General features: G+C 45.3%; 1 protein-coding gene across 1 annotated transcript in view; it reads left to right on the top strand.

Annotated features, from left to right (window-relative positions):
• The first annotated feature begins 9,154 nt into the window (after window positions 1-9,154).
• Window positions 9,155-14,906, top strand: part of LOC119390645 (clathrin heavy chain 1) — a 53,175-nt gene continuing 47,423 nt past the window's right edge. The window contains exon 1 of the mRNA XM_037658253.2: window positions 9,155-9,338. Within this exon, the coding sequence (XP_037514181.1) occupies window positions 9,297-9,338 (42 nt within the window). The 5' untranslated portion in view covers window positions 9,155-9,296. The remainder of the gene's footprint in view (window positions 9,339-14,906) is intronic.

Here is a 14,906-nt window from a genome sequence, read left to right as displayed (position 1 = left end):
GGTTGATTTTGTGCTCCATGGGCCGCCTACTTGTCGACTCTTTATCGAAATTTTTGGGGTCTCTTGTGCTCAAGGAGCAAAAGACACAGTACTTAGCTGCACAAACATACAAAAGGGAACACACTGCACATTGTGAAAGAAGGTGAGGTGCGCAGACTCAAGAGACGAGACAACAACCGGATGACGCCAATGCCGAGTGTCTTCATGTCTGCACGCCTTACCATCTTTCACAATGAATACTTACCAACTAGCACGGCGGCCACATTTCGACAGAGGCAAAATGCCAGAGGGCCCGTGTGCTTATAGTACTTAGGTACACGTTGGCAAACCCCAGGTGGTCGAAATTTCTGGAGCCCTCCACTACGGTGCACCTCGTTACCATATCGTGGTTTTGGGATGCAAAACCTCGACAATTACTGCTATTATTGCCCACCAACTAGCTGAACTTTCTGTTGTTCCAAACTTATTGGACCTTCTGTACTGTATGCCACCCAGCTGAATTAAAAAACCATTGTATCACATAAAAACGAATGCGCCGTAGATTCGAGAACTTTAAACTCTCCATGCCAGAACATAAAGGCAATAACGTTTACCTCTGCTGAAAATTTACACCTATGTTGTTTGCGGGTGACGTCTGACAAGCGCGAGTGCATTTGAAGAAACGGAATAGTTGTAATGCACTTTCTTGTGCATCTATGAGACAGTCTCGCACTGTTCCCTGTCGAATGCGCGTTGTCAATTGCAACGTCTATCCTGAACAAAAAAAAAGAAAAGAAATGAGGGGCATTTTTTGCCCTAGCCTCATCGTCGGGGGCCATGAAGTAGTGCCAACGCAAGAACAATCGCGCCATCTCTTGCGCTACTGCAGTCTAGCATGGTGGCGCAATCCTGGTAAGCCGGGTGGCAGGAGTTGCGAGAGCCGTGTGGAGAAGACAACTTCAGGAAATGCGAGACCGACGATTACCACCGCAATTTGTTCCAAATGCAGCACTGGAGCTTGTGTTCTTCCACTTAACCGAATCATTGATGGTGACTCCAAACCGGCCATTGGAATTGACTGTGCGAAACCGTTCCACTCTGTCCAATCTCATGGCACACTCATTATTGTTATGTACTGGCCATGCGTGTGTGCACTAAAGGGCATCTTTGATAGTCATGCATGGCAGTACTGTCACATATTCTGAAGGCAGCACTTCATTTGCAACGCGGCTAGAGCTTGGAGCTGCGGCACCTTCTTGGCCCATGGCAAGACAGCGGTTGTGCGATGCGCAACACAAAAGCGCTGTTGGTGTTCTTTAGGAACACTCGACTTAACCAAAGTTTGTGAATGACTATTTTGTGTATATATGTGTGTTTGTGACTGGTACGTAGTATTTATGTGCATACGTAATCATTGTATATGTAGTTATCACCCGACATCTGCAAGCCAGTAGCAAGCCAGGTGATAAACCAGGCTAACATCTCCAGAAATTTCATTAAAGATTATTATCTCTCTCTCTGTCACATATCAGAAGTGGGGGACTTTTCAGGCTTTCAAGAAATTTTAACGCGACAGTGTTAAAAAGCTCGTTTCGCAGAAATACCACTGTCGGCATCGTTGGTAGTGAGTAAAAAATCAGTGTTGTTCGTTGTGTGTGAAAATTCCAGATAGTAGATGCAAATAAAGAAAATAGTAAAAATCTTCAGTTCCAGTGGGAATCGAACCCAGGACTTCTGTGTGGCAAGCAGGTGTTCTGCCACGAAGCCACGCCCGTGCTTGGAACTGTTTCGGGAAAAAAAAAAACCCATGCGAACGTCACGTAGTGTGAGGAGTTTCCTTAGCACACGTAATATTGTGTGGCAGAAAAGTAGAATCACACCAGGACTCGCCACGACTGGTTGGTTTAAATGGCCACCAATGACAAAGTGCGCAGGTATAATTAGTCATCATTAGCAGCAACGGAATCAACAAACTGCACAGGTGCGCGTGTTACCTTATGTACGCGTAATGGGTGCTTTGCCAATTCAAAAAAGAAAGAATTATGGTGTACACTCAAACCTCGATATAACGAACACGGATATAACGAATTATCGGTTATAACGAAGTTGATGAAGAATAGTCTTGTCATACAGTGCTACAAATAAACGTTTATAACGAATTTTCGGATATAACGAAGTTATTTTCGTGGCAGATGTCACTTTGTTATAATGAGGTTTGAGTGTAGTGGGCACTTTGCAACAGTACTTCCACGAGGCATTCTAGAATATACTTTGAAACGGCCAATTTTACGCACACATATGTTCCTTTTCTTGCAGCACGCTTTAGCTGTCCACTGAGGAGCGAAGCCAGGTTAGTGATTGAGGATGTGATGTGAGCGGGACTTGACTATACTATTGCGTTCTGCTCCTGAAGGCGAAGTTCAAGCATCCTCCAACTTTCTTTTGTTTGTTTGTTGTGTATGTGCTTGAAAGGATTTTGACCATTCTTAATGCTCTTAGCATTTGTTGGGAACTCGATTTCGCGAAGGTGAGAAACGCATGTAATGACAGCTTGGAAGCGGAGAATAGACTGACGTTTATTCGACAGTAAAACAAGGTGAGGGCATCTCCTTGTTCAAGTTCATCGTCTGGCCACCTAGAAAGGGTGCAGCCTATGGACCCCATTACAAGGAGAACTGGTATTATACCCAGAGGATTCCCATCCTGCAAGGTGATTGCAATGGGCACTCAGTTCCCAGAAGGGAGCGGGAGGTGTTTGCTACACATTTGCCATAGAGTTTCCTAGATATGCTTGCATGTTTTACCATGAGATAAATCTTTTTTTTTTGTTACTTAGGCAGCACCCTTTTGAACATTACAACCTACAAGTTCATCCCATGTTTACTGTAACCAAAGGCAGGATTACAAAAAAGAACAAAGCTGCAAGGGCATAAAGGGATGGAAGCTACCAGTGCTTCTGGGAGAGTGAACACCTAAATTGGATGTTAGCTGCCGTCACTGACTCCTGTTGGCATAATGAGTGTGTGAATGCCAGTGAGCTCTGTTTAAGAGGGGAAATGAGACTTTAAAATTTTTTTTTTTTTAATTTATCAATCGATATTTAGGAAACTTGCTTAGTTTATGTATATTTGTGTGCTGATTTGACACATCCAATTGTTTTTCTAGTATAATGTGCAGACTTTAAAACAAAATATTTCTTCACCCTTTAGGGAGCAAGATATTTCTTAAACTGAGAGAGTTACAAAGTAAATCAGCGTATCACAATAATCTGGAATGAGAACTGTATGCAGCAGAGTAAGAATGGATGTTCTTAACCAACTTGAATAAAAGTTATGGTATGTTCAACATACGTGAGTGAAATCCCAGCTGGACGTCAAGTGAACTGATCTTTTTGCCCAGCCTCGATGCATTTGGGGATAAACCTTGACAAAATATTTGAGGCAATAGCTGGGACGCTAATTTTCTGCTAAAAGGGCAGCGCCTGTATTCTTGATGACGCAGTGCTGTTGAGGCATTTCACAATTTTCAATATTGCATTAGTTTTACAAAACGTGAAGCTGGTTGCGGTATCAGCCTGCATGGTGCTTATAGCCACCAACTTAGAGGGAATACAGGAATGGCATGGAGGTTAACTATACTATCTCCAGCTTGCTACCCTAAGCATGGGGAAGGGAATAAGGGGCAAAAGAGAGAGAGAGAGAAAAAAAACATCAGTGCGCACATTTCACAACACACACGCACAGTGCAGCATATTATAGCCGGTTACTCAATTCTGTTGCCTTCAAGAACTGCAGGAGGGCTCGTGTGGCTTTCTGAACGGATGAGTTGTGAGGCCAGGCCACACTGGAGAGTTCAGCGATGTTGGTAATATTCAGGACAGCAGCAGAAGAGGTGATCTATATTCTCTACACAGTTGCAGATGCTGCGCATGAGTCAATCTGCCATACCAATGCGATACAGAGTTGGAATGAGCAATGCCGTTGGTGGCTGCAGTCTACCTAGCGTGTTCATTAAAACCTCTGTATAACCTCAGTACCCCTTGTACGGCACATGTTTTCTCGGAAGTGAGTCATTGAGAAATTGTGTGAATTCACTCTGCCAATCAGGGGCTTATCTCTTGACATGAACTGAGAGATGACGCATGCTATCGGGACAAAACCTGAGCCGCATGCAAAAAAAAGAGGAAGCACGTCACAAAACAAGAAATCCTTTATTTTTTCTCCTCCATGTTTTAATAATAATTGTTGGGGTTTAATGTCCCAAAACCACGATATGATTACGAGGGACGCCGTAGTGGAGGGCTCTGGAAATTTCGACCACCTGGGGTTCTTCTTTAATGTGCGCCTAAACTTAAGTGCATGGGCCTCGAGCATTTTCGCCTCCATCGAAAATGCGGCTGCCGCGGCCGGGATTCGATCCCGCAACGTTTTGGTCAGCAGTCGAGACCACTAGACCACCGTGGCGGGTCCCCTGTATTTTCTTGCTCCTATGTCTCTGTATTAGAAAATGCGCCAACTCGCCCAACTGCCTTCAATAGCTGCAGCAATTTCACTTATAGGCAACTTGAAGAGACAAGAAAAATTCCTTCCACTTACATGAAGCAAAGCTAATTTGTTATTGTCAATCACATAAGCATCGGACGATCGTGCCCATCGTGAAAGAATGAAATAATAAAACGTGCTGCTTTGCCTCTTTGTCTGCTCTCGTTGTCTGTGCGGTTACTCGTTTTCTTTGGAAATGTACCAACTGGCCCAAGTAAGCATACTCTGCACTCAGTTACAACTAAAATATTTCAAGTCCGTCCACACAAAACTGCAGCGTGTGCCCTTCGCCTGTGAAAGATAGTTGTGCTAGCTGGTTTCCACTCGAATCGTAAGTACCTTTTGTCGGCTAGTGTGAACACTACGCATATTAGGAATTAAAGGTGTGTCGTTACTACCTGAAACATTACGTTTGGCTGAGCAGCGATATCAGAATCCTTGACGTAATTTACCATGCCGTTCAAGTTTACAACCTAAAGCGAGCAACACAAACATGCGCCTGTATGAGAAAGTCAGCTATGTGAAACATTTGAGAAATTCTTGACCTCACAAAAATGAGTGAGCACTATTGGATTGTTGCGTAGAGCGTATTACTGCAGTCTGCATAAGATTGCGTCTAGCGCTTGTGTAAGTTACACTGACGCAATTTATAAGTATTTATTTTATGAGTGTCTCTAGCGCTTGCGTGTACCGGTTCAACAAAATTTACTTTGTGGATGGAGCATTTATGCAAATTCTCTGTTGAATGCACAGCTATGGCTGTGGGCAGAGCTGACATTTTGTCTTAGGTTGAAACCGAGTATAGTAAAGAATTAAATTTAAATGCTCTTGCCCAAAGACAGCATACTTTGATAATGCCTGCTGTACTGCACAGCGATACATTATCAGAGTTGCGTGTCCAAAATTTACAAAAGATGTTCTATAATGTGGCCATATAAAATAATCAGTACAAATATTTTTACTGTTCATTATTTAACAGCTTGTGGCACAACATAGTCTCAGCTGCTTTTGAGCCGTAAAAAACTGACATAACTGTATACGACCACAGCAAAATACTGCAGTTAAAACGGCCAGTGCTTTAAATAGAGAAATTTGCAGTGCACATGTCACGGTACAGCTTCTTCATATCATTAGCAACACTAATGACTGGGCACAACGATGCATGTATGCTGGTTCTGTGAGATTGCTGTCGTCGCAGTCTCTTACGTCCACTTGCTGGATGAAGGCCTCTCCTAGCCTATTTTAAGTTATGCCTAAAAGTTCCTGGACTTCATCGCACCTTTACAGCGAAAGCTGTTATGAGATCACAAAAACAGCCGATTTTGGTGGCGTAGTTGTCCGCCACTACTGCCGCCGGTGTCCGTTACCACTATTGAGCGAAATCAGGAAAAAAAATTCTGGATCGAGCGGGATTCGAACCAAGGCCTGCTGCATGGCAGTTGAGTATTCTACCACAGAGCCATGCCAGTGCTTGAAACTCCTTCGCAAAAAGAGCCGATACAGGTGTCGTGTTGGGCAAGAAATCACAGTAATAGCATGATATACAAGAGCAGAATGTCATCAGGCACCACACAATGCGAATTGTATAATGAGTGGGTGGCTTAAATGTTCCCACCCATCACAATGGGCTCAGCCATATAAAATAATCAGTACATATATTTTTACTATTCATTATCTAACAGCTTATGGCACAACATAGTCTCAGCTGCTTTTGAGCCGTAAAAAACTGACATAACTGTATACGACCACAGCCACCACCCACAGCTTCAACAAAGTGTGCATAATGCCTTACAGGTGTGTAGCGGGTACCTCACTCCTCCACAGAATGATGAATAATGGCATAGTGGATGCTTCCCTACTTCATAAAAATGATGATTTATGGTGTAGTGCAGGGGTCGGCAACCTTTTGAGGCGAAGGGATGAGTTGCATGAAGCTTACATGGCGGGGGCCAGGATTCTCTACAGGCAAAGAGAAAACATTCGACGAATTGACAATAATGTACAAAACGGGAATAAAAATTCTGTTTATTTTCAGCATGCATGGGACAGATTTGCAATTTACAAACACAGGTTACACCATTTGAGGTCCAAACTGCCATGTCAGCCATCAGATAGGAAGTGACAAGGGGATAAAGGAGAGGGGGGAGGTCTGACCTTGTTTCGGGGGCCGCATAATACTGCTATGCGGGCCTCAGGTTGCCGACCCCTGGTCTAGTGGATACTTTGAGAGAGTACTTGTAGTAATCGGCCCAAAAGAGTTTACAACGGGCTCTAGAAAGGCCGTTCCTCCAGCTTTCGCTGCATGTTCCACACAGGGCTGGCATTTTTTTTAGTCCTCCATAAACCTCGAATGAATGTCCCTACCCTTGGCAGCCATTACTTTACCTAATAAACCACCAGCTATCTGCCGCCTGGATTACACAGCAAGCGAAACTGAATTTCTTGCACCTAACGTCAACTAGAATATTGTACAGCCCCGTATGCTTGCTAATCTGCATCGCTGTCTTCTCAGTTCTAAGATTTTTGTTAGTAAACCATCTAGTTTCTGTCTCACATGTTACGATTGTACACAAGCTTTCTTTTTTTTTTCAAGAATAACTGCTGGTATTATTCACTTACATAATAAAGTAAATTAGCATCGGAGAAGTGGTTAACCACGTGTGCTACTTGTAAGCGCTGCAAGATTAAATTAATCTATATGTGGTTTAATGTCTAGAGCAAGACATCTCACTCTTCTCGTCCTCCACTTTTTAGCCTGGCAGAGCATGAACAAAGCGTACACAAACATGCTGCTAAGTAATACCCCGGTCACACTGGCAAGTTTAGTGTCATTTTGAGCGAGTGTACTTGCGCCGCCAGAATGTCACTTTGGTGGTGCGCTGCTACACGAGAAGGGGAAGTGTACTTTGGAAGTGATGGTAATGGCGATAGGTACTTAAGTACCACAACAGATTTTTGTTATTTCAGGCAATGTTTCTTAAGCAATAATGTGTTACATCTATAAGCAGCCCTTAAAATAGAATTAACGTACAAACGCGGCGGCTGCGGCCATTTCACGACGTGTGCTGGGCATGCCCCTGGTGGTCGTGGCTGTAAACTACCTGAGAGCGAGAATAGCAGAGTAGTTTTTTGCGGTATAGTATGTTTTAATGCATCAGAATATTCCTAATAGCGAAAACGATAGTTTAAAAAATGCTTTGAACTCGGCTCCGGATAATACCTTATTTATTCTCGAGCCACTGCGACCGAGGCTAGACACTCCGTCGCAGCGAAGTGAGTTTGGCGAACGCACTCGCCGGCAAGTGCACTTCTCAGCGAGTGTCCCTAAGCGTTCCCGTGTGACAGCGTGTGAATGACACTAGCGGTGAAGTGCACTCCCTCAAAGTGCACTTAAGTTGCCCCGTGTGACAGGGGTATAAGATGGTTGCTACCCTGACTTGACGAAACGCTGGCTCCATCGACCTTCTCTGTTCAAGGATTTCTCATCACTTAGTGTCCCAAAGTAAGACATAAGTGGCCTATACGAGAAAACCTAGTGGGGACTGGCAAAGTGTTCTGATATCATACAGACTCATTATAAACTGACCTTTAGAGTAGAGCTTATCACGATTGGTTGGGGCACTGGCAAGTACGAGTCATTCATGGGTTAGGGGACACAGTGCAGTCCCAAACAGAAAAGCTGGTTAAATAGTGCAACTTCAGATGTTGGCTTGCTTTTGGTGTATGCAGTTGGTTTCTCATTAGACAAAAGTTCCGGACAGTGACTTCAATAACTCGTTCATTGGCTTCTAGGTGGCAAAAATGCTAAGACATTCCTCGCCTGAAGTTCCAAGTCATGCACACCATGCATTTGTGATCCGCTCTATGTACAAAGTCGAACCCGCATATAACGAATTATTGTGTATATCGAACAGTTGTAAAATCCCCTTGAATGTATTTTCGATATATATAAAACATTTTATATATCTAGAACTCTTGCGATCCCCTTCGGATTCGATATATCCGGGTACGACCGCATAGCGAAACAATTCGGAGCGAGTGAATAAATTTGCGGAATGACAGCTGCGTCGTCACGGCGCACGTGATGGATGAGGCTGAGGAGGCGTCTTGCAGAAAGGGCAGCGCAGCACAAACAATTTTTTTCTCGCCTCATAATCAAGGCGTCCGTGTGTTTCGGTCCCATACGCACTCATACGAGGATACACCGGGCAATAATCTTGTCGAAAAGTTATCCCGTGCAGACCCGTCAACATATGGCACGCATCGGAGGCTTCTTTTCACAGAAGCGATCGGAGAGCGTCAGTACGAGAAATGACACCGAGGAAAAACGGATGAAGCAGTACAAAGCAGCGAATAGTTGAGCCGCGGCTAATAGCTCCCGCTGGGAATTCCATTCACGTCGATCGCCGCCGATCACCGGTCATGCAATGTGGCAGTGCACGTAGCTCAGGGTGCACTGTATTCATACGCCGGCAATTTTTCACTGACACGTTACGAAATAACGTGCGTGTAAACGTGAAAAAATAACTAATCAAAGCGAAAATTGTAGTGGTAATAAAGGAGCTAGATTACGTCGTTTTTTGCGCTACACACGGCGGATAATAATTTCTTTTGAGGGGGACTATATTACCTCGGCTGATACATGGCCGGCGTGCGCCATATTGGGTGGAAGTTGGTGCGTACGGGACTGTGACTGGAGGTGTTCCTCATTCAAACGTTTTTCGTGGGGAGCGTGTGGCCAAACTCCATCGCGAAGGAGCGGGATTCCGAGCCACAATGACGCAGATACTACCGATACGCTTCCAAGAGCACTTACAGGTGAGCCGGTGGCCGGCGGCGCATATTTCGCCCGCATTATAAGCCTCGTTTCGGGCAAGAGTCATCAACCGGTATTAGGCCTAATGTGTTGCATAGTCGCGTGGAGTTGCGCTGGGACCTTTAAAGAAAACTCGCTAGCGGTGCTCGACCTGAACTGTAAGGCTCCCAATCTGGCGTCTTCGGACGGTGCGAGACGTCCTCGATTTTCGTCGCATGGCTTTCGACAGCCGTCGGCGAGACGAGCGGCTCCGATACGCCCCCCCGTCCGTCGTGTGAAAGCGATGTCCCGGCGGTGATGACAGCGGTGTTTTGACCGGATTGTGGAAAGCGCGGACGTTCATTGCATATTTCCCTTAGCGTCGCTTGACACTTCATTTTCGTACTACGCCGGCGCCGCGTCCTTCGGCGATGAGCCGCGACTAAAGCGCTTTTTGCCGAAGTAAGGGAACAAAAAATGAAAACGGGTTCTCCAGATTCCTTTCGTCGATCGGAAGGGCAGGCACGTCACGGCTGACGCTGGCCGCAGCGTTGTATGGGCTGCGGACGCGGCAGTTTCGCTAGTTCCTGTATGGAAACTCGCCCTGTGCGTGTTTCTGACGTGTGGTCAATCGTACCGGACACTCCCCTTCGGGGTTTCGCAGCCGAAACTGGGCCGGGGTCGCGTCTTTGGGGTATCGATTTTGAACTCGGTCGCCTCTCTCCGCTGCCTCCTCGTTCGCCCGGTGCCGTCCTCAGCGAAGTGTATAAACATTGCAGCGCGACCGGGTTTCTTTTCTCCGGAAGTGGCACTTTCTTTATTAGTCGGTCGTCGCGCGTGTCCAGAGCACGCTGGCCAGACTTCACGACGAGCACGAGTTGTTTTCGTAAACAGCGCACGTTTCGTGTATACCGTATATTTTTCTGGCTCCCCGCCGCAACGCAAATATAGAAACGTTGCGTAGTGTCCACGACCTCCTTCGATGCGCGTCTTTGTCCGCTCACGTGAGGGCCCGGAAGGCAGTCCCGTGGCATTTCCCGTTCGGCTCCACCCACGGCGTTAAAAAACCACGGGCAGCGGAGGAAAAGCGGTTCAACCACCTTGTTGTTGTTCCACCACCCCGCCCCGTCGCATCGCTTCGGATTGAAATTCACCACCCCCGGTTGTCGGGTCTTCCTTTCGTCATGAAAAAACGTAAAGCCAGAGTCCTCGCTTCGCGGCTAATCTTGCGTGGTTGGCCGCCTTTAGAAGCGGTGCATTGTCTGAGGTTATTGTGCTGTCACCCGGCCGCTTGCTGCTGCTTTTAACACGGCTCGAGTGCGAACAAAATTAAATTACACCCCTATCCTACCACCCCCCCTCCCCTCTTTCCAGCCGTTAACGATGCTCGCTTTGGATCGCTCACTACCGTCGACGCTTCCTTTTCTTCGGGTGGCATTTCTTGTTGCCGGAGAGGCTCTTTCCTTTTCGGTACTTCCTTTCCTTAATGCTCCGCCCTTGGTCGAATCTGTGCCACCGTGGCGGCACTGCGCTTGTTTTGGTTTCGCACGGCGGCCTGCCGCCCGATAACCGCCCACCACTACCACTCGGTCGACGCGCGTTCTCACTGAAACAGAACTCTCTGCTCGCTTCGCGGAAATCGTCGTGTTTTCCACCCTTCTTTGCAAGCCTGTCAGAGTCATTCGGACGCGCGAACGGGCACGCGCAACGGTTATTTCGCCGCTCGTTTTTTGGGTTCGTGTCGCGGACGGCGGCGGCTAGCTATCCCGTTGCTTCTTTCTCCACTGGCCGCCGAATCTCCACCCCTCTCTTACAGACCGTACAGCAATTATCTTTAGACTGCGAACGGGTTTCTCAGCTTTCCCGCAGCGCGTGTTCGACGGTTAATGGACGCGACACTTCTCCGATTGCTGTTCCCGATCTCAGTCGCATTCTCGGTGTTCTGTCTGTGCTAGCTTACTCGCGTAAACATTATGAATGCTGGAGACTTGTCCCAACGCTCACACTTACGTCCAAGTGTGGGGTGTTGCATGTGGAATGGTGCACGCCAGGTAATTCACTCTACATGCTCGTTGTTTTATGCCACAAGATGTGGCACAAGCACGGAAGCCACGGTGCTGTGCTCATAATCAAAAGATGGCATGCCGCATTCACGGCGCACATGGTTGCGCTGGTATTTTGTTCCTTGACGTAGCATCACATCCACTAGTTTTTATCATATGAATACTTCGGTTAGAAGGCATTGTTTGTGAACTTGCACTGTGAAAAGTGGTGGGAGTTCGTACCATACTACCTGCCTAACTTCTGCAGTATTGCTTGCTGAGAGTGAGTCTGATTGGCTGCCTTCAAATTCACAAGGACTGAATAAAAAAAAAAAAACCTGACATGACACTGGCATTGGCAGCTTTGCATTGTCATTGCAGCTGCTTTATTGCATGTAGTGCTATCTTAACTCTCTGGTACGCTATGTACACAATTGTGTACACCACTTGTTTTTGTTAGTTGTATTGACTAGTGGTGTAGAAAGCCAGATACATTGAGCTTTGGATGAAATGAACCTCCTGCATAATAAAGTTGTCATCATTTTGCAGTGTACTGTTGCATATGATTACTGAAAGCACTAACACGTTCGACTTGCTGCTTCCTGCGAGCCACGGCTAAAGTGTAATTTTTCTTTGCTCATAATTGACATAACTGAAAAATAATTTGCACTATATTTCTAGCCTGAGATTTGATTCTACTTATGCAAGAACAAGGCATGAATGACTTCAGAATAGATATTTAATTACAATTTGATTGGGAATAATTACTATAACACACATAAATTACTGTATTACGACATCATTTTTGGTGCAATAGAATATAGAGTGCCTTGAAATAACATTCTATCGATTTCACGCATTCACAGACAGTTCTTCATAGGTGCCGTCTGAAATTGTTAATCAAACATCTCCAAACCTGTGGTACCCTGTAGCCTACACATACACGTGAAACCTTTCGTTGTCGCACCCATGGCCCTGCTTTTTCAGTTTTGAGTTCTGGCTGTAAAACGGGTGTTGGGAATCCTGTGCACAAGCAACACAAAATGTAGGACCTCTGTTGAACTTTCACCTCACACCTAAAGGGATACTTTCAAGAGGAATACAGCTGAATGTCGTAACAAAAGCTGCGCCCAACAGAAAAAAAACCATTCGTCTGACTGATATCTCTTGCAAGTAAATATATTGTGCTAATGTTGGTGAGAAAGATTTTGCAATTGCTGCTCATAATTTTTTGGTATCGGGTTGTTTTCTAAGAAAAGCTAATACTAAGTTGCTTCATACATCAGTATGAAGCCTGTTTTCAAACTATGATTTAGTGGTGTTGTGGAGCTCTGAACTCTTTTGCTATGTTAAAATATGTTGTGAGTAAATAATTACATACGGACCCACACAAGGCATAAAAAAAATCACACCTCTGTTTGAAGTGACATGCGATTTAAAATGGTGTTGCCAAGTAGCCTTCATTTTGAAATTTGTTTTGGCTTGTCAAGTATGCTTTTCTGGTAGGTCTTGTGTTGAAGCTTAATTTCGCAATGCAGGCAATTTTTCAAATCTTTCACTCGGACTTTACAGAAAGTGTTGCTTGAACGAAAGCACATTTATCTCTAGCTTATCTTCTCTTGGACTGAATATTTTCCACTACGTTGGCTTACACTGCATCGTCTGCCAGGTATTCCAAGTCCTGAGGCGTGTAAGTGTAATCCATTGTACGCAAAAGCTTGGGATAACTGCAGCATTATTCGAACCTTGTCAATTCACCTCGTGCTGCAAGGTGATCACCACCCACACGGTCGAGTTAGTGGGGACTGCAAAAAAGACAAAAAGCGAGTCTCTCAACTTAAAGTTGCTGAAAACTGACGGGAGGTGGATGAAAGGACAGTAGCAGCAGCAGCGGCATGTCTGCAGTTGTTGCAAGTACGTTGCATGATTGCAGTCCCAGTGCGTCGAATGGGGGGAGACACCACAATGTTCCGCCCCCTCAGCGGAGGTCTCGGATTGCGGCCTCTGCCCACACGAGGGGAGGGCACTGACGTATCGACTGCACAGCAGCTGTGCCCCCCTTTTGCCCCCATCAGACAGGCACGTTTGTATAGCAGGGACTGAGAGGGCAACGGAAACAGAGCTGCTGGATGCTCGTTGTGGTTACAATGATTCAGCTGTTTATGTGCACGCAGATTTAGTTGCTAAGAGGGTGGACGAGACGACGTAAAGAATGTAGCACGTTTTCACAAAACGAGGGCGTTTCTATTTGCTAGTGTCCGTCACTTTATTTTGTCAGTCGGCCTCCTCCTGGTGGATCACACAACAGCAGCAACTGGGTTATCTAGCATTTTCCATTAGTATTAGTTGTTCTTTTAGTTTCGTTTCCTTACCCCATCTGGAGATGAACTGAAAGCTGGGCAAGCTGATGCCTATCTGTACTTGAGCATGTACATGCACACAAGGAATGGACAGAAGTGCATGCCCAATTGATTTTAGTACTGAAAGCACTTGTACTACAAAATTATCAGAGGCATCTGGTGGGAATTCGCATATGCACCTGCAAGTTTTGTGTGGAGTGCACTGTACACATAACCTGTACATATTGGAGTCCTTTTTTTAAAAATGAGCAAATTGAAATTGGCCACACATAAATGATTCACTATGCCTTTTGTTCGAATGCCGTTGTCAATCTGACAAATTACACATCATAAATTGCATGAAGCACATGTTTGTATGGGCATGTGTTCAAGGCTACTGCAACATGTTCAAATGAAACACCTGAAAAGGAAAAACTAGGCAAAATGAACTTAAGTAACGTATTATTAGCTTCATAAGTTTAAGACTTAGAAGTTCTTTCTGTGTGTTATTGAGCATGGAAGAGCAGGAAATGGCTGCTGGTGAAATGCTTTAAATTTATTTTGGTGGGAATGCAGCCCCTGTAATAAGTGTAGTAGGGTTGTGTGTGGTGCTTGGTGGTTTATAAAATTAGATGCTATTAGGTCAGTGCATAAAGTGGGAAATTAAAGAGCAACACACATAATAGACATTAGTAGCAAATACAAACAGCAAGAAGCCTTCTTAGCCTTTGCATAAATAGACTTGATGCATGAAACGTGCATAATGCCACAATGCCAGTCGGTTCTTATGTGCTACCACTGGCTGTGCATTGTTTCATAAAACTTGCTTGAAATGGGTGTCTACACAACTAACTGCGATATTCAATTGGCCTGCATTGCGAGTAGAACACTTTGACCTCGCCTTGTGATCAGCAGGCCTCTGTGGCTAGCTCAAGCAGTGGTGGTCCAACTGCGCAATTTTGCTACAATTATACCTCTTTGCCTTACTGCAGCCATTCAAGTGAATCTTGCACAAACTGCTTCAAAGTTCATATTTCGCCTGCTTGAACAGCAATGCAGCGTTTCTGGCCCAAAAATATTGTTAGTTTGGCACCAAGTACACACAGCTTTTTCATACTGCCGCGGAACCCACTCTCCCTCTTTCCACCGATGCTCTTTTATTTGTTATAATTGGCCTAACTAAAATATGTGCACATACTCGGCATTTTGT

This window comes from Rhipicephalus sanguineus, chromosome 4, assembly GCF_013339695.2.
Source record: "Rhipicephalus sanguineus isolate Rsan-2018 chromosome 4, BIME_Rsan_1.4, whole genome shotgun sequence".
Classification (NCBI taxonomy): Eukaryota; Metazoa; Arthropoda; class Arachnida; order Ixodida; family Ixodidae; genus Rhipicephalus; species Rhipicephalus sanguineus.
Note: the sequence above shows the minus strand (reverse complement) of the source record. Positions and strands in the feature narration are given on the sequence as shown.